The following is a 24,591-nucleotide window of genomic DNA, read 5'->3' on the forward strand; positions in this document are numbered from 1 at the left end:
CGTCCACATAGACGTGGCATATTTTACCGATTTCCTCTCTTAATACGCCATCAATGGCTCTCTGAAAAATGCTGGGAGCATTTTTTAGGCCAAAGGGAAGCCTACAGAATTCGTACTTGCCGTTATTGACCGAAAATGCCGTTTTTTCTCGATCCTTTTCGGCTAACTTAATTTGGTGGAATCCGGACTTGAGGTCTATTGTTAAAAAGAACCTGGCATTTCCAATGTTAGCCAAAATTACAGAAGTGTCCGGAATCGGGTACTTGTCACTCACTGTTTTGTTGTTCAGTTTTCTAAAGTCAATCACGAGTCTGGACTTCCTATTACCGTCCTCATCGACGCCCTTCTTACTTACAACCCAAATCGGATTATTATAAGGAGAGCGGGATGGTCTTAATATACCGTCACGCAAGAGATTCGAAATCTCCTTATTGACAAACTCGGCTGAAGCTATGGGGTATGGGTAGCTCCTTGAGTAAACTGGAAGGTCATCGGTGGTCCTTATTGTTCCTAAAATATTGGTGTTATAGGGTAAAGCTTCGTTGGGGTCCGCGAAAACTTTAGCATGTTGTTGCAATAGTGCGGAAATATCCAACTTGCTCACGTTCGTTTCTATTAATTTATTAACATCCGGGCAGTAGTGATGGAAGAGTTTTTCCCGTCCACCGTCATAACTAAGAAGTCTACTTTTGCAGTCTATTTTACCGTTTACTTCCGTTAATAGGTCAAAACCTATGATACCGTCGAAGGGGTCTAAGCTGGGTAGGATAAAAAATCTGGTATTTTTATTAAAAATGATGATTGTACAATACTTGTCAATTCTAGTGGTGCCATGGACAGATTTGACTGTAAAGGTGCGGTTTGCGGGTTTGATTCCCCTTAGGTCGCTGAGTTGTTTTATGTAGCTCTTCGCAGCACCAGTGTCAATAAGGAATTTTATACCTCTTCCCCCGATTGTTCGCTCGATATAGGGCAAGAGGGATTTTGTCCTAAAAAATTCACATCGTCATTTGTTTCGTCTTCGCCTTGGTATTCAACTTGGTTACATCCTTCGTAACCCTCGCTCTGGTAATAATTGTCGTAACTGGCATTATCCCAATATTCTCCCTCAGGATCGTCCTGCTTCTGAGTAATGCTATTTATCCTTTGAATTTTTTGTAATGCCTGCTGGTCGCTCCCGTGCGGTCTTTTCTCTGGCCTTTCCCTACTGAGGGTCTGGGTGGTGTTTCGGTTAGGCAAGCCACTCGGGTTGCCAATATTTGGATTAGGAGCCCTTGGATAGGTTCCTTGATGGAACCTCCCTGTGGTAAATACGGATACTGCCTGGGATTCTGAATTGATTGCCTGTTAAAGGACTGGGCAAACATGGACCTAGCTTGGTTTGATTCAAGCTCCTGTGCTAAAGCCAAAGCGGAGGGAAGATCGTTAGGTCTGGAAGAAAATAGTATGTCGCATAAAGGACGATTGAGCCCCGAAATAAAAACACGGAGAGCGTCCTCGCGGTATTTACTATTGAGAGATTCTATTAGAGTGGTATTTCCACCGTGAGTCATGATCGTCTTGTTTATTATTAGGGTCAGCTTCCTTTCGACCTCATCGTAAAACCCTACCACTGATAATTTACCCTGTCTTAAGGTGGATAGCTCTTGCTCAATTAGGTGGATAGGCCTTTTATCGGCATATGCAAAATCTAACCGTGAAATAATTGCCTTAAAATTTAGTACTGTGTTGAAGGATGAAAGCACACTATCTGCCGCCCCTACTACTTTATTTCTTATGATGCCTACTGCATGGTAGTGTTTGGAACTACCTTGGAATCCCTCGAATACCTTATACGCAGTGTGAGCTGCTTGCCGCCATAAGACATAACGGGTAGGATCACCCTTGAATTCCGGCATGGTCTTTACCAGGTCTAAGGATTCGTCACACAATACATTTGGTTCAATTGTAACCGGCTCATACTGAACCACTTGAGTTGGGGTCTCGATTCTAGCTAATCTATTTGTAAGTTCGTCTATACGGGTCTGAAATTCCTGTCTGGAATGTTCGGTTGCCGTACGGATTGCAGTATTTAGAAGGGCTTGGAGAGTCTGGGCGTCCATCGACATTGTTCTGTTTTTAGGAAATCTCCGATACAAACACTACTTTTTTCTAAAATCTCGAATGGGATGTCTCAGATTTATCTAATTGATTTTAAACTTTTATTAATATAGTTAGCTGCTAAACTTTCTACTTACATTAATATTTTCATGTCAATATCTTGTGTGCTCCTTGATCGCAGTATTTAATACAGGGACGTGAACCGGTTTTGAACCGAACCGGTTTTGAACCGGAAAACCGTTTTTTTCTATTAATTAACTGGACCATTAACCGAACCGAAATTTTCCACAAATGTTTGATCCGAAACGAAAACCGAACCACTTTCCATAAAGGTTTAAAGGTTCGTTTCAACTAAGTTTTAATAGATAAAGGTACCCACTTTTTTTCTTTTTCTTAAACATGGTAATACCTACCATGTTTGTTTACCATGTGACCTTGCGCGTTATTTTTTATACCAGAGCGCACTTGTGCACAAGGGTATTATAACTTTGGTCACATAACGGTTGTTTGTAACAGGTAAAACTAATCGAGATAGATATAGACAAATGTATATATAAGTGATCAGAATAAAAAGAGAAATCGATTAAGCGGTGACTGTCTTAACGAAACTTTGTATGCGCACTTCTTTCGGGCGTAGGACGGATGGTATTGAAAATGGGCAAAATCGGACACAAATGGGACACGCCTATCTCCCACATAACGGTAATTTGGAGAAATACGAAATCTTCGATAAATCAGTAAATATTAAAGCTAATTTATTCAAAATTTATGCTTGCGACATCCTTTACCAAGAAATACGTTCATGATAAAATTTTGGAAAACGGGCGTGGCACCGCCCACATCACATATATGTATCTCGGTAACCGGTCTACCAATTTATACCAAACTCGGTATGGCTATTGTGCTTGCCAAATAAAAGCAAAACGTTGAAAATCATTGAAATCAGACTAAAATTGAGGCCGCTTTTCATATAACGGTAAATTTCAGGAAAGCTTGAAACTTCAATATTTCGAAATTTAAGGACGCTAAATTACTCAAAATTGATACACCCCGGTAACCATGTTTCGGTGGCTTTCGGAAAGGTGAAAATCATATTTTTAATACTTGCGCCGGGTATTGAATATTCAGCTCCGCCCGAACTTAGACTTTATTATTTGTTTGTTTTTCGAACCGTTGAACCGAACCGAAACCCCGGTTCAAAGACCAAAAAACCGTTTTGGCGAACCAATCTAAAAGAGCAAAAACAGTTCGAACCGCTGAACCGAACCGACAAAATTTTATGCTTAAATTTAAACAAAAATTTTTTAGAGCGAAGTTAATTCGGCAAAGATTTGTTTGTGTATTTGTGTGGGTACGGAATTATCCAGAATTATATAATTTGGCAGTAATTGCCAATTGATCATTACTATCATCTTGGTCATCTTGGTTTCAATGAACTTCATTTTACTGAAAGTACCGGGCGACATACTACGGATGTGTGTAAGTTGGTATCACTGATCGATGATGATTGGCAATGATACTGAACTGATACGGCACTGATTTGTGAAGATAGATCTTAACTTTTATTATTATTACCAATCGATTACAACACATTATATGTACATACATATGTACTAGGGTTACAATTGCCGACTAGATGAATTATGGATATCAATAAAGGCAAAATTCTTCCCTTAAGAGGTTTTCCCATTTGAGTTTCAATACGGCTTCTCCTTAGCTTTGATGCAAAATTACTCATGAGGCGTCGCGAAGCACGCCGGGTATTTGCTAGTTTAAAATAAAGATTTCAAATTTCCGAGCACTAGTTAATAAATTATGCAGTTTTTTGTAAACTTTGATGTTGGTTCTGCCCAAAAACACTGTGGATGGCGTAGCCGGAGTTATATGCACAAGAAATATTTGTATATCTTTCACAAAAGAAGCGGAGACCCTACTCTTTCCGAAAATTCCTTTGCCTATGCCCCCATTCGCCTGCATCAGCTCGACCAACCGCGCAAGTTTCCTTTTGTTGCTTACAATTTTTGATCTGTAATTCAGGCAAACATATATATATTTCACAATTTTTTACAACTTTCAGTTCTATTGACTTACTTTTTATCCATTATAGTACCACTTTCTTATGTAAATTTTATAAGCGCATACTCCAACGACTAAAGGCCAAAATACAATAGCGCAGTGGCAGTGGCAGTGCCAGTTTTTAAAATCGGCTGTTACTGCTAATATTGGCAGTGACTGCCGCGGCAAACACAGTACGGCCTTGTCAGTGGCTGCTGTATTTGACATTCCAATATTCGACACTTTATATTATTCTGTGTGCTGGCGGGAACTTCACAAAAATTAAATATAAAGTATTACTAAAATTACTAAAATGGTTTCGTTGCTACAAGAGGAAATATTGCTTTTAGATTTAGGGCAATTGTATTATGTGTACAAAAAGTACAAAACACAAAGAATTGGGACAAGTGAAATATATACTCAAGAAGAGCGGCAAGCTCATGGATTTTTCGAGCAGGCTTATCAAATTATAAAAACTAATGATGATTCCGAGTTCCGCAAGACTACTCGGATGAGCGTAAAGGTTTTCAATTTGTTGGCATCGCTGTTGGAGAAAAAGTTGACAAGGGGCCTTATGAATAAAAACTAAGCAATTGCTTGTTCTTAAAATTTCCGACTTTTTAATTGATTTCTTCAAATCAATTTAAGTAAAAGGTCTGAAATTAAAAAATAAGCAATTGCTAAATTTTTATTTATAAGGCCCAGGAACTTCTCTTTGTGCTGGCGGGGATTCCGCAAAAAATTTCTACTATTTTGGCCATGAGTGTACATGCATAAATCATTTGGTATTAACTGCATTTTTTTATTAATGTGTCATACATACACTTGTGATCAGTTTATTAAGTCATCAACATTTTGATAAATTGTGCAATTTGTAATTGTGTAATTGTGCAATTTGATAATTTGTGCAAAAAAATGGTAATAATCTGCAAGTTTTAAGTTGCTAAAGAGTCGCGTTGATTTTTAATATTTTTTTGGAAAAATAATAACCATTAAATAAACAAATGAAAAACAGCCAAAATTTATCAAAATGATGACTTAATTAGCTGATAACAAGTGGACATAGTACACCCACCAGAAAACTCTGCGAATCGCTGACGGCGCATCAATACACTCTTGCCCTAACGCACGTTATTAGCCGCGTGATTTCTTCACTTGCAATTGTTGGGCCAGTTCCGCTTATTGTCTTGTATTTGTTTTGTTGTTGCCACGCGCAAGACTATAAGTGTCTCGTCGGCAGAATGGCCGTATGAGTTAGTAAAGCAGTATTGATGCGCCGTCAGCGATTCGGTGGGAGCGGTGTTTTGGCCGGATGCGTTATTAAAGTAGTATTGAACTTTTCCTTGTTGTTACGTGCAAAGCTGTAGACCTGTCGTCAGAAAATTCGGTCGAATCGATGTTTTGGCCGGATGAGTACAGGTAACTGTGTTAACTACTCCCCCTCTTGAAGTGAAAGCGTCCGCGGTTTCGTTTATGACATTCTTCAGTACTACCATATTTCTTTGCCGTCTCCTCAGAAATATTGTTATGCTTGTAGCTATGGCTAATAGAATTAAGAGTAGTGCGCTTCCTGATTGTATTTGGCGAGTATCAATAAGATTCCGTAGGTGTGTTATGTGCTTAAGGTTTTTCATATTAATTCTTTGTAGGTATGGGATTGATAATGACTCGATATGTTCGGTGAAGTTAACGTGCTGTGTGGGTACCGCTTCGGGATGTGAAAGCATTACTTCATTCCAGTTGTTGTAAGTTGTGGTGTTTATTGTAATATCACCTTTGAATGTTATCAAAAAAGTTCCTCTAGCCAATCTTGTCGAATTTTCGTTTTATATTATCGCTGGCTGGTCATGGATTAAAATTATGCCGTCGTCGATCTCCTCAATGGTGGGCACGTGGTCGGCAGATTTGGTTTTGCATTCTGCGGAATGTTGGTTAAGTAGTTGTCGTACACAGGGACTTTCTTTCAAGGGTCGGCAGAAGTTTGCTGTTATGGCTTCTCTACAATTATAAACGGGGATGTATTCTCCGTTGCATTCAGCTATAACATTTGTTTCCAAAGAAATAATTCTTCCCTTTTGGATAACGGGCAGTAACTTTACATTATTACAAATCCTAGCTATTTTTGGGTATTTAATAATGAAATAAATAAGCTGCGTATTTTGAAATATCTTAAATTTAGAAACAGAAAGTATGTCAGTTATACTGGTATTTGTAGAGAGCTCAGCAGCTAATATATTATTTATTTCCATGCCATTAAGCAGAATGGGGTTAATAACATTTACTTTTCCCAGAGCTACTGATGTTATAATGGTTTCTAACTCCATTATCACTGCTCTATTTCTAGTACTGACTAAAGAAAAGAGATTTCCCGTGTCGATCTGCGTTCGTTTTGCCTGTGCTAAAAGTTTATTAACTGTAACTGTCAGTTCGTTAATTTTTCCTTGTGTAACTGAATTAATCACTGCCTGCTGTTCATTTGCTTCTATTAAGGCTTCGGCTCTGGTCTGAATTGTTTGGAAGTCATCAAAGTCTGGGGTGCCGGTTATGTACTTTAATGCAGTCCCCAGAATATTAATGCCTCTGGCATGTCGGTGATGTATTCTGACCGCGTCTAGTAGTTTTAGTATTTCGTTAGCGTCGTTTCGGAGGAGTTGCCTGGCGTGGGAAAGTGGAAATTGCTCTAATATTGTGTCCGTCTCTTCCGCTATCGCTTCGAATTCTGTCAAGTTTGTCTTGTGGAGTAGGAAGTCATAGTCTTCGTGGAGGATCACTTTCCCTGTTGTTATTGGGATGTAGTTGGAGCTGGTATAATTGAATATCCTCGCATTGGCCCAATGATATATCGTCAAGTGCAAAGTTACCCTAGGGAGGAAGGAAAAATCTCAGTGTTTTAAGTTGGTTTTGTGAACTTTACGTCCGTCGATTAGAACAAAGGTGCCTAAATCGCTCTGGACTATTTTTTCGGTGTAAAGTTTAGTGAATTTGTTTCCTATTCTCCTATTCGTCTTCACAAAAACCTTTTCCCCTGGCTTATATTGTCTTGTTTGTCTCTTTATATTGTGTCTTTTTAAGTCATTTTGTTGGGTTTGTATAAGTCTATTCTTTATTTCGTTAACCAGTTCGTCTGGCGCTGCATGGATGATATCTATAGGTTTCCTGTTTGTCACGGAATGGACAGTGCGGTTGTACTTAGCCGTTGCTAGCAGAATTAATTCGGCCGTGTCGGATATGCAAGTCTCGAGCTTTTGGCAGCGTGCAATTTCCGTAAGTGTACTGTGGAACCTCTCCACTTGGCCGTTCGTCGTACTGTGAGCCGGTGGCGTGGTGTAGATCGTGACGCCGAAGTGGTTTTTTAGGATTGCTCTAATAGTTTCTGAATTCAGTGACCTCTCGTTATCGCAAACCAGAAATTTGGTGTTTTTGTAAAAGCTGAGGAGTTCGTAGATTGGTTCCTTAATATCCACTATGGCTCTGGATTTTATTGGAAAAACCATTGCAAATTTTGAGAATTTATCTATTGTTGTGAGAAAATGTGTTTTGTCTGTTGAATAAATGTCGACGTGAAGGATCTCTCCCGGGTATGAAGGTATGGGGGTTGATCCTATTTCGGGGTTGGGGGGGCGTCGTTGGTATTTTGCTTCGTGACATATTTTGCAATTTGATATTATTTCTTTTAGGGTTTTCCTTAAGTCAGGGAAGAAGTAATTTTCTAGGACTTGCTGTTCATTTTCGCGACAGGATCTATGTGCACGGTTATGTTCGGTTTGGAGGATTTCTCTTTGGTCCTCCTTATTAAAAACGTCGATAGCCTGTTTTGTAGTGTGGCGGAACTTTACCCCTGGAAAGGATGTGGTAAGTTCGTTTTGGATCAGTGCCAAAGTAGGGAGTTCGCATAGCAATCCGTTAACAACATTCGGATTAACACACTGTTTTAAAGATCTCATTAGGTCACCTAAGTTATTAAAACCTATTTTATGCCTAACTCGTGTCCTAAAAATAATAGTCGTGCTAACTGGTAATGTCTTTCCTTCTTCCAGAATAATTTGGGTTTGGAAGCAGTTAATCGGGTTTTTTACCGTGGGTATCGTTTGAGTCAGTGACAACTCACTGTTAGCGACCATGCTTTCCGAGTCTAGCTCGTGGCCTAGTGTGTTTATATGTTGCCGTGAGAGCGCATCAGCAACAAAATTTTCCTTGCCCGGTTTGTAATGGAACGTTGGTGAATATTCCTCCACAAAAGCGCGCCACCTTTTCATCTTTGCATTTGGGTTTTTGTCAGATAAAGCGAAGGTGAGCGGCTGATGGTCCGTAAAGATGTTCAGGTGTTTTACGCCGTACAAATAATTGCGAAGTTTTTGTAGTGCCCATACTATTGCCAAGAGTTCCCTTTCATTGGTTGCATAGATCTCTTCTGCCGGAGAAAGGGTTCTTGAGATCATTGTGATAGGTCTGCCGTTTTGGGATAAAACGGCGCCTATGGCGTGTGAAGAAGCGTCCGTTGTTAAGTCAAATGGTTGTTTGTAGTCGGGATAAAGGAGTAGTACATCCTCTGATGCAAGAATGTTTTTCACTTTATTAAACGCGTTGAGTGCTTCTTCGTCTAAGTTTATTTCTATTTTCCGAGATTGGTTAGTGGCAATGTTCCCATTTTCCCCACGTAGGTATTTTGTTAGGGGTTTGGTAATCGAAGCGTAGTCTTTTACAAACCGTCTGTAATAGCCAGCTAATCCCAAAAACGATCGTAAAGCTCTTAGTGATTTGGGAGTAGCAAAGTCCAAAATGTCCTTGACTTTATCGGGGCATGTCCTTATACCCCTTTTGGATACTGTAAAGCCTAGAAACTCGACACTTTCCTGAAAGAATTTAGACTTGTCGGCGGACACTCGCATATTAGCAGAGTCGAGTTTGTTTAATACTTGGTCGATGTCCTTTAGGTGTTGCTCAGCGCTTTCTGAAAAAATTATGACATCATCTACATAGACGTGGCATATTTTTCCGCCCTAAGTACATCGTCAATGGCCCTCTGGAAAATACTGGGCGCATTTTTTAGGCCAAAGGGAAGTCTACAGAATTCGTACTTCCCGTTATTGACCGAAAATGCAGTTTTTTCTCGATCTTTCTCAGCTAGTTTAATCTGGTGAAAACCAGACTTAAGGTCTATCGTGGAGAAAAAGTTAGCGTTTCCCATGTTTGCCAAAATTACAGACATGTCGGGTATCGGATACTTGTCACTCACTGTTTTTAAGTTTAGTTTCCTAAAGTCAATTACGAGTCGTGACTTTCTATTACCATCTTCATCGACGCCCTTCTTACTTACTACCCAAATTGGATTATTGTAAGGAGAACGGGATGGTCTTATTATACCGTCTTGTAACAAATTCGTTATTTCTTTATTGACGAATTCGGCTGATGCCATGGGATATGGGTAGCTCCTAGAGTAAACGGGAAGATCGTCGGTGGTCCTTATTGTTCCTACAATGTCGGTGTTATATGGTAGTGCTTCATTAGGGTCCGCGAAGACTCTAGCGTGCCGCTTCAACAATGCAGGAATACTTAAATCGTTATTTGGCGTTTCAACATCCGTTTCTATTAGTTTATTAACGTCAGGACAATCATGATATAAAAGCTTTTCCTGTCCACCGTTGTAACTTAAAAGTCCACTCATCAAATCTATTTTACCGTTCACTTTTTTGAGTAGGTCGAAACCTATAATACCGTCAAAGGTGTTAAGACTGGGTAGGATGAAGAAGCTGGTGTTTCTATTAAAAATGTTTATGGTACAGTATTTGTCAATCCTAGTGGTTCCATGGATTGATTTCACCGTAAAGGCGTGACTTACGGGTTTGATTCCCCTTAAGTCTTTGAGCGGTTTTACGTAGCTCTTTGTGGCACCGGTGTCGATAAGGAATTTTATGCCTCTTCCCCCGATTGTCCGCTCGACATAGGGCAAGAGGGATTTCGTCCTAAAAAATTCACGTCGTCCTTGGGTTCATCTTGACACTCGACTGGGTTCCACCCTTCATTATGGTAGTAATTGTCATATAGAGCATCATTACCATATTCTTCCTCGAGTTCGTCGTGTTCTTGGACAAGGTTGTTTATTCGTTGTACCTTTTGTATTGGCTGTTGATCACTCCCGTGTGATCTTTTTTCTGGTCGTGGTGCTACCTGTCCAATAGTCTGGTTGGTGGTGTTTCGGATGGGCAGGCCACTTGGTGTGCCAGCATATGGACGAGATGTTCCTGGATAGGTTCCTAGGCGGTTCCTCTCGTCATTACCATTTATTGGTTGGGGTCTGGTTTGTCTGAACCTGGAGAGTGATGGGTCTATGTCCATTGGTACAGGCGTTTGTGTCTGGGTCTGTCGCTGTTGGTGAGGTTGTACTCTGCGGTACTGTGGTGAATATGGGTAGTGACTGGGGCTTGAATTGCTTGCCTATTAAAGGAATGGGCGAACATGGATCTTGGTTGGTTTGCCTCAAGTTCTTGTGCTAACGCTAATGCAGAAGGGAGGTCACTAGGCCTGGAAGAAAACAATATGTCACATAAAGGACGATTGAGTCCAGAGATAAAAACACGAAGAGCATCTTCGCGATACTTATTGTTGAGTGATTCTATTAGGGAGTCATTTCCACCATGGGTCATAATGGTTTTTTTTTATTATGAGGGTGAGCTTCCTTTCAACCTCATCGTAGAATCCTAGTACCCTGTAGTTTACCCTGTCTCAAGGTGGAGAGTTCCTGTTCTATCAAATGTATGGGCCTCTTATCGGCGTAGGCGAAATCTAGCCGTGAAATAATTGCTTGGAAATTTAAAACGGTGTTGAAGGATGATAGAACACCGTCTGCTGCCCCTACCACCTTATTCCTGATAATGCCTACGGCTTGGTAGTGCTTAGAGCTACCTTGAAATCTCTCAAAAACCTTATAGGCAGTATGCGCAGCTTGTCTCCAGGATACATAGCGTGTAGGGTCGCCTTTGAATTCTGGCATGGTTTTTACCAGATCTAAGGACTCGTCACATGCTATGTTTGGTTCGATTGTGACTGGTTCATATTGAACGACCTGAGTTGGGGTTTCAATCCTAGCTAGCCTGCTTGTCAACTCATTTATGCGGGCCTGGAATTCCTGTCTGGAATGCTCCGTTGCAGTACGGATTGCAGTATTAAGAAGGGCCTGGACAGTTTGGGAGTCCATCGTTTAGGGAAATCTCAAATTCAAGTACTATCTTTATTAATTTTTACTTCTCAAATTCAAGTATTACCCTTGTTTATTAATTGGTTGAATTTTAAATTTTAAGTTTTATTTGGAGTCTGAACGTTTAACTTTTTATAAATTACACTTTATAACTTCATATAAATTCTAAAAATGGCTGCTGAGTTCTCTACTTACATGAATATTCCCATTCTTATGCTAATTGCTTAGTATTCTTCTTCGGTGGATGATTGTTGAATTTGGGTGTGATTTATCTAGTATTCTTCTTCGGTGGATGATTGTTGAATTTGGGTGTGATTTATCTTCCCTCGTGCGCAACGCCTCGGCGTGGCGTGCAAAGCCTTATATATTTTTGGTGGGTTTATTTTGAAGTTTTTTACTTAAAAATTTCTTTAAGTATTTTTGCCTGGTGGTTTTATTTGTAGTTTTTTCTTACTTTGGTGCTTTTGTATTTTCACCTGATGATGGTTTTATTTGTATTGCGATACTTCTATGGTGGCACTTAGTCTCAAAGTTTTTATTAAAAAAAAATTTTTGATTTATTGTAGCACTTCTATGGTGGTACTTAGTCTGAAAGTTTTTTTAAAAATTTTTGGATTTATTGTAGCACTTCTATGGTGGTAATTAGTCTCAAAGTTTTTTTTTTTAATTTTTTGATTTATTGTAGCACTTCTATGGTGACACTTAGTCTCAAAGTTTTTTTTTTTAAATTTTTTTTGATTTATTGTAGCACTTCTATGGTGACACTTAGTTTCAAAGTTTTTTTAAAAAATTTTTTATTTATTGTAGCACTTCTATGGTGACAATTTATTTATTGTAGCACTTCTATGGTGGTACTTAGTCTCAAAGTTTTTATTAAATTTTTTGAAATTTTTAGGAGGTGGGTCCGAACCCACGGCCAAAACTCGCGTGTCCTTTACAAGGATTTTCCTAGCTTGGCCCCACGTTGGGCGCCAGTAAGGATTAATCACTTAGTTGGATTAATATTCTTTATTTCCCTTGGATTACCAAGGGCAGCCGGTCTCAGCGGATGAGTTGAAATAACTGATTACATTAAAGCGACGCTAGCGTCTAAATACCTACACTCTTGCCCTAACGCACGTTATTAGCCGCGTGACTTCTTCACTTGCAATTGTTGGGCCAGTTCCGCTTATTGTCTTGTATTTGTTTTGTTGTTGCCACGCGCAAGACTATAAGTGTCTCGTCGGCAGAATGGCCGTATGAGTTAGTAAAGCAGTATTGATGCGCCGTCAGCGATTCGGTGGGAGCGGTGTTTTGGCCGGATGCGTTATTAAAGTAGTGTTGAACTTTTGCTTGTTGTTACGTGCAAAGCTGTAGACCTGTCGTCAGCAAATTCGGTCGAATCGATGTTTTGGCCGGATGAGTGGTTACCTGTGTTAACTTGTATATTAGGGTGCTTTTTTTGCGACTTTTGTTTTTTTTCACTCCTACCTCGAAATTTTGTGGAAAACACCTAAAAAAACTTCCTGAAAATTTTAACCCTTAAGTACTCGCCCGAGGCATGCAAAGATTTCCCATATAAAATACACGCAAACTTTGATTGTTTTTCTTCAAAATTCTATAGCTCAGAGGCATTTTATGGTATATTCATGGCCAATGATGGATTTTCTTCAGAATTGAACGTTCAACAAAAGTGTTCATTGCGGCGGCAAACTCACACCAGCAAATTAATACGGGTCACTAACCCCAATATTTTCATGAAATTCCCATTTTTTTGCCCCTATCTCGTAAATAACGCGAGGTACAGAAAAATTACACATCACACTTCAATTTCCTACAAAAAAGTTCTTGAACACCAAATCGCTAATATCGATATTTCTTGAGATATCGGGCTTGAAATCGAGGTAGTGTGGAATTTTCATTGATTATTGAGCTAAATAGCGATAATTGTTCATCAACTTCAAAGTCCAATATCTCAAGAAATGCGGATATTAGCTATTTGGTGTTTTAAAACTTTTTTGTAGGGAATTGAATGTCCTACAAGTTTGAAATTTATATTTTTGAAGTGAAACTTCTTACAGGCTAACCTAATATTCACGCACGCCGCCAATTTATTGTCAAAAATTTCTCATGCACATGCAACTTGTATGAGATCAACCGAAATTGAACGGCGTGCGTATGAAGCTAACTCAATTTCCAATTTTTGTTCTGCGTGACATTTTGATTTGACGTTTCGCTCAATGAAATCAAATGCAAACGCATGCAAGTCAATTTCGGGTGACGCAAAAAAACAAATTCGACGGCATGCGTACCAAAACCACGGTGCAGCGAACAAAGGTGGCGCCGTCAGTGGTACCGCTACTTTGGTTTTGCCGATTTTGACAGTTGTGGTAACTTGTAAATAAACCTTTGTTTACAAATCAGCAAAAGAGAAATTTGAATTATAAGTGAAAAATCCGTTTAAATTGTGTTAATTTGCAATTTGTGAGCGATTTTTGAGTTGAAGACTGCGTAGAAACTAATACAATGAAGTGCTGTGTGTTAAAGCGCGACACCCGCCAAGATGCAAGAAGCGTAGATGCAAGTGTAGCGCTGGGACGAATCGCTGCATTTTGTGTACGTAGGGCACGGCAAAGGCGCTCCCGAAATGTTTCTCTATTATTATATTAACAGCATTTCCTCACAATGATTTTGTTTCTGCTCCACGCAGCCTCCATTAGCAAGTTAACTAATCAATCCCGCAGAGATGCTGCTGCAGTTTTCTGCAGCAGCCTTAATTGCAAAGCAATAAAGGTCACTAAAACGGTTGCTGAAGCAGGCTCAATTGCAAAGCAATGGAGTGCACTAAAATGTTCACTGTTCTCTAATAGATGCAATATTTTCGCATTTAGCAAAATTAAAACACGTTTTTCGCAGTAAAGTGAACCGCTTTGGCAGTTTCAACTCGGTCTTCTTTTCGCTCTATTCTTTGTTTACTTGTGGTACACAAATGTCAACGCCCAGGACGGCGCAATCTTGTATTCTATCATTCTTGTACCAAAACGCAAGCCGCGAATATTAGGTTAGCCTGTTAGGCCGCGGTATCGCAAAAATGGAGAGTGAAATTTTTAAAACTGAACACGTTACATGAGGATATACATAGGTTGTATAGGGAAGGGGAAAAAAGAAATAAAGCGACGCATAACGGGTACGAGTACCTACATATGTATGTATGTTTGAATGCACGTATGTATGTATACATATGTATATATATGTATACATATATATATTTATACATATATATGTATGAATGAATGAACTCATTGCGCATTTCAGCTCTGCCGCTACGAAGCAATATATGATTAACTCAGTGAGAGGGGAGACCAGTATTTGCATGTATGTATTTATAAAAAAAAATATTTATTGGTTCAAAAATGGCGGGTAGGCACTGTGGCCAATGGCAAAGTTCGTTTGCCACCTCTGCATGGTTGTAAGTCATGCAGAGTCCGCAAAATGCTCCGGAAGCAGTGTCCGGAGGCTGCATCAGCCTAGGCCGAGCATGCTTTGAAGTGCCATCTAATTAGAACTTAAGAAAGTTCAATTACATGGCAGTTGAAAAGTGCATGTGCAAAAATTTACTAAATTGCATAAAGGAAATTTTTGCACATGCAGCAGTACAGAGCATGTATTTAGGCGCCTGGTGTTAGCAGACGCGCCTAAACAATATTATATGTATAAATGATGCAAGCGTTTTTCGAGTAACTACATCCATTCGTACATATGTATGTACATACATATGTTTGTATGGATATATTTATGATGAAGCAAACGGGCTTCGTGATGTACTGATGGGCATATGTATGTACTTATGGACAGCAATGTTTTCATGTGTGTACATGTGTTTGAATGGTTGTATATATATTTGAATGTATGTACATATGTTTTTGTATGTACATATGTTTGTGTACATGTATATATGCACATATCGAGCCCTAACCGCCAAAATAACGTAAGCCACATTTTTTTCAAAATTTTCTTTTTGATGCAGAAATGCATCTAGATGCTCTAGGAATATTTCTGCATCAAAAAGAAAATTTTGAAAAAAATGTAGCTTACGTTATTTTGGCGGTTAGGGCTCGATATGTAGTACAAACGAAAACAAATCTAATAAGCTGCTCGTTGTTATTTTCTAGAGTAGTTTTGTGCTCCTACTATCTCCTTGTATTAACTCGTCCTTCGTTGGTATACTCTGACGAACATATGTGAGGATGATAGCAAGGCCAACTTAAATAAGGTAGTGTTACAGGAGCAGTTGAAGTTTTCGCCCGATGTTTCTTAAAGAAAGCCATAAACGTAGCGACCGTTGGTTCAACTTAGTGTTGTTTTGCTCTAGATTGCACCCTTTGTGGGCCTGTTGAATGAATTTATGTCTTGGTTGTATGAAATATCAAAAAATTTGGATTTTCTGGCAAGTTGTACAACTTATCGCTACATTGATGGCCATGGTGTACAAACTCATTTAATTTGCTTTTATTTTGTACACTAAATAACCTAAATGGATAACTCAGCCGAAATAGGTACGTGCTTTCGCTGAGTTTTATAAATGTAAGCCGAAACTATGAAATTGTAAAAATGAGATTTTACAATGAGACTGCTCGCAAAATTGCAATGTTTGTGGGCAAAACTTCCAACTTGATTGCGGATTGATTTGAACCAAAGTTTTCGGCTTGCATTATGTCAAAAGGATGTGTTTGTTGTAATCCCTTCTGTCATTTACTACCATTATGCGTAGGCCAATTCATGAAATCATTTCATGCGTTTGAGTAGAAACTGAATGAATGAACACCATTTCATGATTTCAATTAACGCGAAATAGAGTTTATGCACTTAGTTTTTACTCAGATCGATGAAATGATTTCGTGAATTGGACTACGCATACATATGATAGGTACTTATGCTTTTAATTAATAAGGTAATTTTATGTTACAACGCTTTTATCAACTTGCAATGTTGTGTTCCAGAAACTTTCAATGTTGTGTGTCCGACACCATAAAGCTTTGCTTTGAAAAGTTCCGATAAAAAAGCATAGTGCATAAGGCGACATCTGTAGTGAAGTAGTGCATAGGGCGATAGCTGTAGTGAATAGGGCGAGGTAGATGACATCTAGATGCCGCCCTATGTACTACGTTTGCTACAGCGGAAATAGACGACACGTCATTCCTTAAATAAAATTAATTGGTGCTCGTTTGTATGTACATACATATGTAAATGCATGTGTGTGCACCTTTCTATTAATATCGTTGAATTATTTTAATATCTATTGCAAAATTTTATTCAGACAGGACTAAAAAGTAGAAAATAAATAATATAAAAAAAAACTTTTTAATATACAACGCTTTTATAAATGGACTAAAAAGTAGAAAATAATATTTCTCAGTCCCATAGAATTTGTTTTGATAACTTTTGATTTTGAAATTTTAGCAAAAGTCATTATAAACAATCTATGAAATTGAAAATGAAAAGCGTGGGGCGCATGTAATACACTTGAATTGATATGAAAAGTAATATATGTATGTATGTATGTGGGTATATGAATAACGACCGCTTAAAATCGAATTCAAAGTTTTACTTTCGCTGTAGAAATTTTAGGTCTACGTTATGTAGTTTGACTATTGTCAACTAAATCGAATGCTTTGTAAGTGAAGTGACTTGTGGACCACTTGAGGTATAGGGTGACCAGTTGGTAACCACTTTGGGACCAGTTGGTAACTAGTTCGTGGGACCAGTTGGTAACCAGTCGGGGACCAGTCCGGGAACCAGTTGGGAACCAGTTTACGACTAGTCCGAAACTACTTACCTTCGGACCAGTTGGGGACCAGTTGGTCTTTTTAAGCTCCTGTGGCCGTTTTAAGGGTAATTCTTGGGCTCCTGCACTGCCACTCGGGGTTTCTGCCTTCTACGGTGGTAATTTTGGGCCGGGTTGCCTGTTTTGGCGGATTGTTGTGCTGTGTGCCGCGTATTACGTGTACCGGGTACCACTTTCTCGAGCGAATTGCTCTGGGGAACCTGTTGTGTGAGTTGCTGGCTTTTTGGCTAGACTTTGAGGAGGGTTTATACACGCATATCGGCGGAAATAGACGACACGCCATTTCTTTACATAAAATTAATTGGTGCTCATTTGTATGTACATACATATGTAAATGCATGTGTGTGCACCCTTCTATTAATATCGTTGAATTATTTTAATATCTATTGCAAAATTTTATTCAGACAGGACTAAAAAGTAGAAAATAAATAATATAAAAAAAACTTTTTAATATACAACGCTTTTATAAATGGACTAAAAAGTAGAAAATAATACTTCTCAGTCCCATAGAATTTGTTTTGATAACTTTTGATTTTGAAATTTTAGCAAAAGTCATTATAAACAATCTATGAAATTGAAAATGAAAAGCGTGGCGCGCATGTAATACACTTGAATTGATATGAAAAGTAATATATGAATGTATGTATGTGGGTATGTGGGTATATGAATAACGACCGCTTAAAATCGATTTCAAAGTTCTACTTTCGCTGTAGAAATTTTAGGTCTACGTTATGTAGTTTGACTATTGTCAATTAAATCGAATGCTTTGTATTGCATGCGCTCCGCGCTTTTCATTTTCAATTTCATAGATTGTTTATAATGACTTTTGCTAAAATTTCAAAATCAAAAGTTATCAAAACAAATTCTATGGGACTGAGAAGTATTATTTTCTACTTTTTAGTCCATTTATAAAAGCGTTGTATATTCAAAAGTTTTTTTTATATTATTTATTTTTATACTCTTGTTACCACATGAATATATGAATTCGTGATAAGAATATGTATATGCATTCGCCTTGGAAGATAGAAAGCGAGTAAGAATAAATGCCGAACAAAGGAATTTCTCTTCTTTCAACTTAAATAAATGCATTTTGCAAACAAAAGTGCGTACGTTACTTAGTGCCTTGGTAACGGCGAATTCGTAAGGATCTATTGATTGCATTATACAAATTTTCATTTATTTGGTAAACATACAATTCCTTCCATTACAAACCGGTCCTATGGATACCGGGAAATGAATAAATAAATTATATGTATATCAAAAAATTAATAAGATGAAATGAAATTATTGTTTGATTTCTAACCAAACCTATGTATGCAACTCAATCGCCTAATGGTTTGCCGAACCGTAAACATATGTTTACACATCCAATTTCGTGAGTAGGTACCTGGTACTCACGCCTTTTTAAGAAGTTTCACTTCTATCATGTGTACGGTGTTACACACGCATTTTTTTTCTGTAGCTCTTGTTATTTTCGAGATAGGGGGAAAAAAACGAGAATTTCTTGAAAAAAATTGGGTTAAGTGACGCGTACTACCTCGCTGGTGGGAGCTACGATTACACCGCAATAGACACTTTTGTAGAACGTTGAATTCTGAAGTAAAGCTATCATTGGCCACGATTATACCATAAAAATCCTCTGAGATATAGAATTTTGAAAAAAAAACAATCAGAATTTACGTGTATTTTATATGGGAAATCTTTACACGCCTTGGGCAAGTACTTAATGTTAATATTAAGGCTTCAAATTTTCAGGGAGTTTTTTTTTAGGTGTTTTCCGCAAAATTTCGAGGTAGGAGTGAAAAAAACAAAATCGTCAGAACGTCATTGAGCTAAAAAAAAAACGTCAAAATGACGGCGAAATCGTCAATTCGGCAACTCTGCTGCTTATAAATAAATTTTCGTTCTCTAGAAAGATCGTGACGGTTTTAAGTAAATATTTTGATTTCTGCATTGTATTCTTAAAAAGTAGTAATGGATCCGCATACAGAAGGTAATAATGCATTTAAGTGCAAAATTTTTAAATTTGTTTAATCATTTTATTAAGCAAAAAGTCAATGTAAATGTAACGAAAATAGCGGTTTTCAACGAGCGTTTTTTTTTTTAATTTTTGTTGAATATTAAGGAATTTGTTGTATTCCCGGCAGAGATCGCGTTATTATTCTTTGTGCAATTGAAAACTTAGTTATTTGGCTAATGTAGTGTGAAAAGATTGCCCGCAGAAAAGTGCAGATAAGTGGTATTTCTTTACTTAGAAAACGTATTAAAGAAAAATCTAAAAACGAAACTAGTATATAGTAACTCTACTTTAAATTTATTTTAACATCCATTTAATTAAAAAAAAATTTTTTCGAGATATAAGCAAAAGTCATGTTTTCTAGGACATTCCGTTAAGTATTTCGGAATAAACATTTGTTTTCCTTTACATTGGTGTTGTATAAATAAGTGATGATTACAGAAATAGTTTTGGTTATAGAAGCGTTTAAATTTAGATAAATGTCAATTTAGATAAAACCAAAGACGATATCTACGAGCCAAATTGATAAGTATTATGTCAATTTATTTCTTTAGCTTTCGGTGCTAATATTGCACCCTCATCAGAATTATACTAAAACAGGTAAAAAATTAGTCACATAACACTAATATTTATCAGCCATAGAGTACTTACAAAAATCTGTGCTAATATATATATGTGTGTTTAGCGCAAATTAAGCTGCGGAACCATGGATTGTCCATCGTATTATACACACATATATGTATCCGCAACTTGGTCAAATTGGCGGTATGTTTACCCTGTCTATAAAAACAATTAATACAAATTTATACACACAATATTCCATTCTATATAAAACACGCAAAAAGCAAAAGGCTTACTTCTTATGGGAGTAGAACGTAACAATTGTAAATCTTCCGGCATAATAAATTTAAAAATTGAAATTATTCCAACGAACAGCGAGCGAATTATTGACTCAAATGTCAAAGTTTTATAAGTTCTATTCGTTACAACAAGACGAGCAGGTACATATGTATATATGAAGCGAGAGAAGCATCAAACATAAAAACAGAAAGATTAAACTAAACGCCAAACAAAAGCACATTAGACTAGTCAAGGGCAGCAAAACAACAACAACAATAAGTGTGTATACTATCTCTGTCCCTAACTAGAGCGTCAACCGTGATATATCAACAATTAAGAATGCAAGCATGCAATATTGATACATACAAGTATGTATCATAGTTCAGCAATGCAAAAAACACCAACTATACAGCACAAAGAGAAAAGTAAACAGCTGTGCCGTTTTTGCGCAATCTTTTCTGTGCGCCTAATACCTAAACTTATGTTGTCGATGAGAAATGTAAACTAATTAACACCGAATATTGGTAAGGAGTTTATTATAAATAGGGTTCAAATTTTCCGTATCCCTTTGTCGGTTCAATGTATTTTTACTAATCTTTATGTGAATCATCTCAGAAATATTAAGTTTGTTCCAATGCTTCTCCCTATCCAAAATTTTGACCTGTTCCCAATCAAAATCATGATCTGTGTTAACTTTATGTACTGTAGTCATAGAGGTTGGATTTAACTTGTTAATGTCTTTTCGATGTTCATTAATGCGGGTCACTAGCTTTCGCTTAGTTTGGCCAACGTAGTTACTATCACATTCTTTGCAGTTTATCTTGTATACCACCCCTTGGGTCTGATCTTTTTCTAAAGGGTCTTTCAACTTTTTAACAAATTTATCATTAACCCTATTGTTAACAGAAAAAATAGTTTTGAAATTATATTTCTTATTGATTTTGTTCACTGTTTTTGAGAACCCTTCAATATACGGAAGCACCATTAAATTTTCCGTCCGGTTATTCTGATACTGTAGGTTTCTATCTAAATTATCACTATTGTTCTTATGTAAGCGTTTCCTAACATAGAACTTGATAAACTTATGAGGGTAACGATTCGCTAGTAAGACCTTATCAACAAATTTTAAATTTTTTTGGTGGTGTTTATGATCCGCCAACTTAGTCGCTTTATCAACAAGCATAGAAACAACTCCCACTTTCTGGCTCAATGGATGTGACGAGTAAAAATCAATATAGCGGAACGAGGTAGTGGGTTTGTGGTACCAATCGAAAGAAATTTTGTTATCACACCTCGTTATGCAAACTTCTAATTATTTCAATAAAATGAACTTGGCGCTATCCGATGAGTTGACGTATAGGAGAATTAGTAAAAACCCGATTAACAAGATTAGAGAACAGGTTAAAGGCTTCTTGAAGCGTTGGCTTCTGAAGGGATACATTGATAAAAATATGTATTTGAAACTTTTGGAAACCGACGGCTCCATTCCAAGAAGTTATGGATTACCAAAAGTTCACAAGAATAATTGGCCACTAAGAATTATTGTCTCTAGCATAGGAAGCCCGACTTATAAAGTAGCCAGATTTGTTCAAGACATTTTATCTAATAGTTTGCCTAAACCGTCAAGCTATGTTAAAGATAGCATAGATTTACTTAACAAAATTAAAAATATTTCTATTCCAGACGAATACATTCTGATCTCTTTGGATGTTACTGCTTTGTTCAAAAACGTACCAAAAGAACTGGTATTAAATGCAATCAACTCTAGACGGAATTATTTAACCCTACAGTAGTCGCGCCCCTAAAACTGACGTAATTGGTCGCGCGGTCTACATATGTAATCCATTTTAAAATTAAAAACACAATATATAAATATTTAATTCTTCCATTGCTTTTGTTTTAAATATTCTTATTATTGTTTAATTTATTAATATTAATCAAAAATAACATAAATAAACTTTCTGTTCTTACATAAAATAAATAAATACCCAAACTTCATTTTTTAACTTAAAATTAAGATACTTCACAAAAGTATAAAATATATATAACATAACCACAAGATTATTGATATGTTTTAATTGTTTTCGAAACATGACAAACATACAGTCTTGGAATGATCAGGACAAATGTGTTTATTGCAAGCGTTACACACTTTACGGGTGCTTTTATTACGGGCCCTTCCACAATCGTAGCAACGACCGACGTAGTTATTGTGCGTTGGACCTTGATGAGTTACGGCTTGTGGAAGATTCAGGAAGTCTTTTATTTTAAATGTCAGTGTTCTAGGAAGCGTGGTAAGTGTTAACCTTTGCTGAGCCAGTGGTTTCATCCAAGACAAAGCCAAGTCAGACAGATTCATAGTTACTGTTTGCAGTGTAAATGCATAATGCGTTGAGAGCACTGAGGTTTACAAGATTATAGAACTTAGTCAGCGGCCACCTTCTCGAATTCCTAGATACGTCATAAAGGGAACACATCTTGTCAACCAGGTCAACGCCATTTTTAGTGCGATTATAGTATGTTATTATTTCCGGCTTTCGTTGATCTCCGGTGTCAGAATCAATCGCTGTATCGTTGTGCATTGTAGACATGGCTATTACCACTTTGTTGGCTTTTGGTACATAAGAAACCAGAGTACATGGAGAGTGGAATCCAAATTTTGAGGAGCATATTGGATTGCCTCTAGCTATTCTAAATTCCCGGGGAACTTCTCTTTTATCTTTGCGAACGGTAGCAACCATTGTAGTTCCATTATCAAATAATTGCTTTGCAATTTTCAGAGAGGAAAACCAATTGTCCATAGTAATATTGCTATGTCTATTCAAAATTGGTTGCACCATTCTCATCACTATATCAAATCTCTCGTTGCTTAACCGAAATGGACCTTCGGGTTGTTGGCCGGCGTAAATTTCTAAGTTATAGGTGTATGGGTAATGAACATCTACAAGTGCAAAAACTTTCAGTCCATACTTAGCAGGTTTACTTGGAATATACTGCCGAAATGAACAACGCCCTCTGAAGGACAAGAGTTGTTCGTCCAAAGTCATTTCAGCACTTGGTGTAAAATACCTTTGAAAATTTCCAAGAACCAAATCAAATATTTCGCGAATAGGCGCTAGTTTATCGATGCTTGCACGATCTTGACGTTCAGTAATATCATCAAATCGTATAACTCTAAGAAGGAACTTAAATCGTTGTTCAGACATGGTCAAATATATTGAATCTATTCCAGTGTGTTTTTCGTTATCAAATATTTGACTTGTACTGGAACGGCTTACCTTTAAAGCACCAGCCATTAGTAAAATTCCTAAAAATCCTTTGATTTCAATTTCATCTGTTGATTTGGCATCCCTTTCACGTGCATATTTAGTCTTAATACTTTCAATTTTTATATTAGTATATTTTATAATGAGACCAATTATATTATCGTCTAAAAAAAGTGACATACAGTCCTCGGGTTTGGTTTTTTGCCGAGCGATTCCTTTAGGACCCGGGGGCTTGAACACAATATTATGCCTTCTTGTTCTACCCCTATTAGCAGGGGCATTCTTTGTCCACACAGTATTATCAACGCCTAGATAAATTTCTCCACGTCTGTCTCGCTGAGGGGGCTCATTATCGTAGTCAGATACTTGATTACACACGTCTTGCTCTTGCTCGGATTCTGTGTCAGACCACTCCTCTCCAATAAAATCCTCTTCGTCTTCTAAACTTGATAAATCGTCATCAAATTCATCACTTTCAATTTCGTCCAACCACGCTGCAATCTGATTTTCTGTCCTATTTGCCATGATCTTCAAACCCAAAGAAATTTATATGTACGAGTAGCGTACATATGTAAATATTATCAGAAAAGTTCCACAAAATTTTAAAATAAAAAAGTATGCCCAAAATCCACTTTTCTTTACAAAGTATAACTAGCTATTAGCATAAAACCTAATTTAAAATACTTACGTAATCGGTCGCGCGGCATACATACGTAGACCATGAGTTTCAGGAACCTCTAGCGACACAACTGCACGCAACAATTAACAGCGGAACACTGAGAGTGACTCTCTATTTGTTAGTTACAAGTAGCAAAAATCTCCGATAAAATCGATGCACCATTTTCAAGAAATATGAAATTTAACTATGGTGGATTACATATGTAGACCGCGCGACTACTGCAGGGTTAAATAACGCTAAGATCCCTTTTGGAGAGTTGAAACAGTGCATTGAACTCTTAATGGATTCCACGGTTTTCAAATTCAACAACCTCTACTATGAGCAAATCTTTGGTACTCCGATGGGGAGTCCAATATCCCCTATTTTAGCGGATCTAGTTATGCAGGACTTAGAAGTTTCCTGCCTCGATAAGTTGAGCTTTGAGGTACCCTTTTACTATAGATACGTTGATGATATTATCACCGCTGTCCCTAAGAATAAACTTGATGAAACTCTTAATACTTTCAATAATTTCCATTCCCGTCTGCAATTCACATTCGAGCTAGAAAAAGATTACAATATCAACTTTTTAGAAGTTTGCATAACGAGGTGTGATAACAAAATTTCTTTCGATTG

The 24,591-nt window shown here is 37.5% G+C and overlaps 1 protein-coding gene across 1 annotated transcript; it reads right to left on the minus strand.

Annotated features, from left to right (window-relative positions):
• Positions 1-22,376: 22,376 nt before the first annotated feature.
• Positions 22,377-23,822, minus strand: LOC118736215 (piggyBac transposable element-derived protein 4-like). The gene has a single exon (XM_036466303.1). The coding sequence runs from the start codon at positions 23,820-23,822 to the stop codon at positions 22,377-22,379; it is 1,446 nt and encodes a 481-aa protein (XP_036322196.1).
• Between the last annotated feature and the right edge of the window lie 769 nt (positions 23,823-24,591).

This window comes from Rhagoletis pomonella, unplaced genomic scaffold (genome assembly GCF_013731165.1).
Source record: "Rhagoletis pomonella isolate Grant_MI unplaced genomic scaffold, Rhpom_1.0 Rhpom_scaffold_00003, whole genome shotgun sequence".
In the NCBI taxonomy this organism is placed as follows: domain Eukaryota; kingdom Metazoa; phylum Arthropoda; class Insecta; order Diptera; family Tephritidae; genus Rhagoletis; species Rhagoletis pomonella.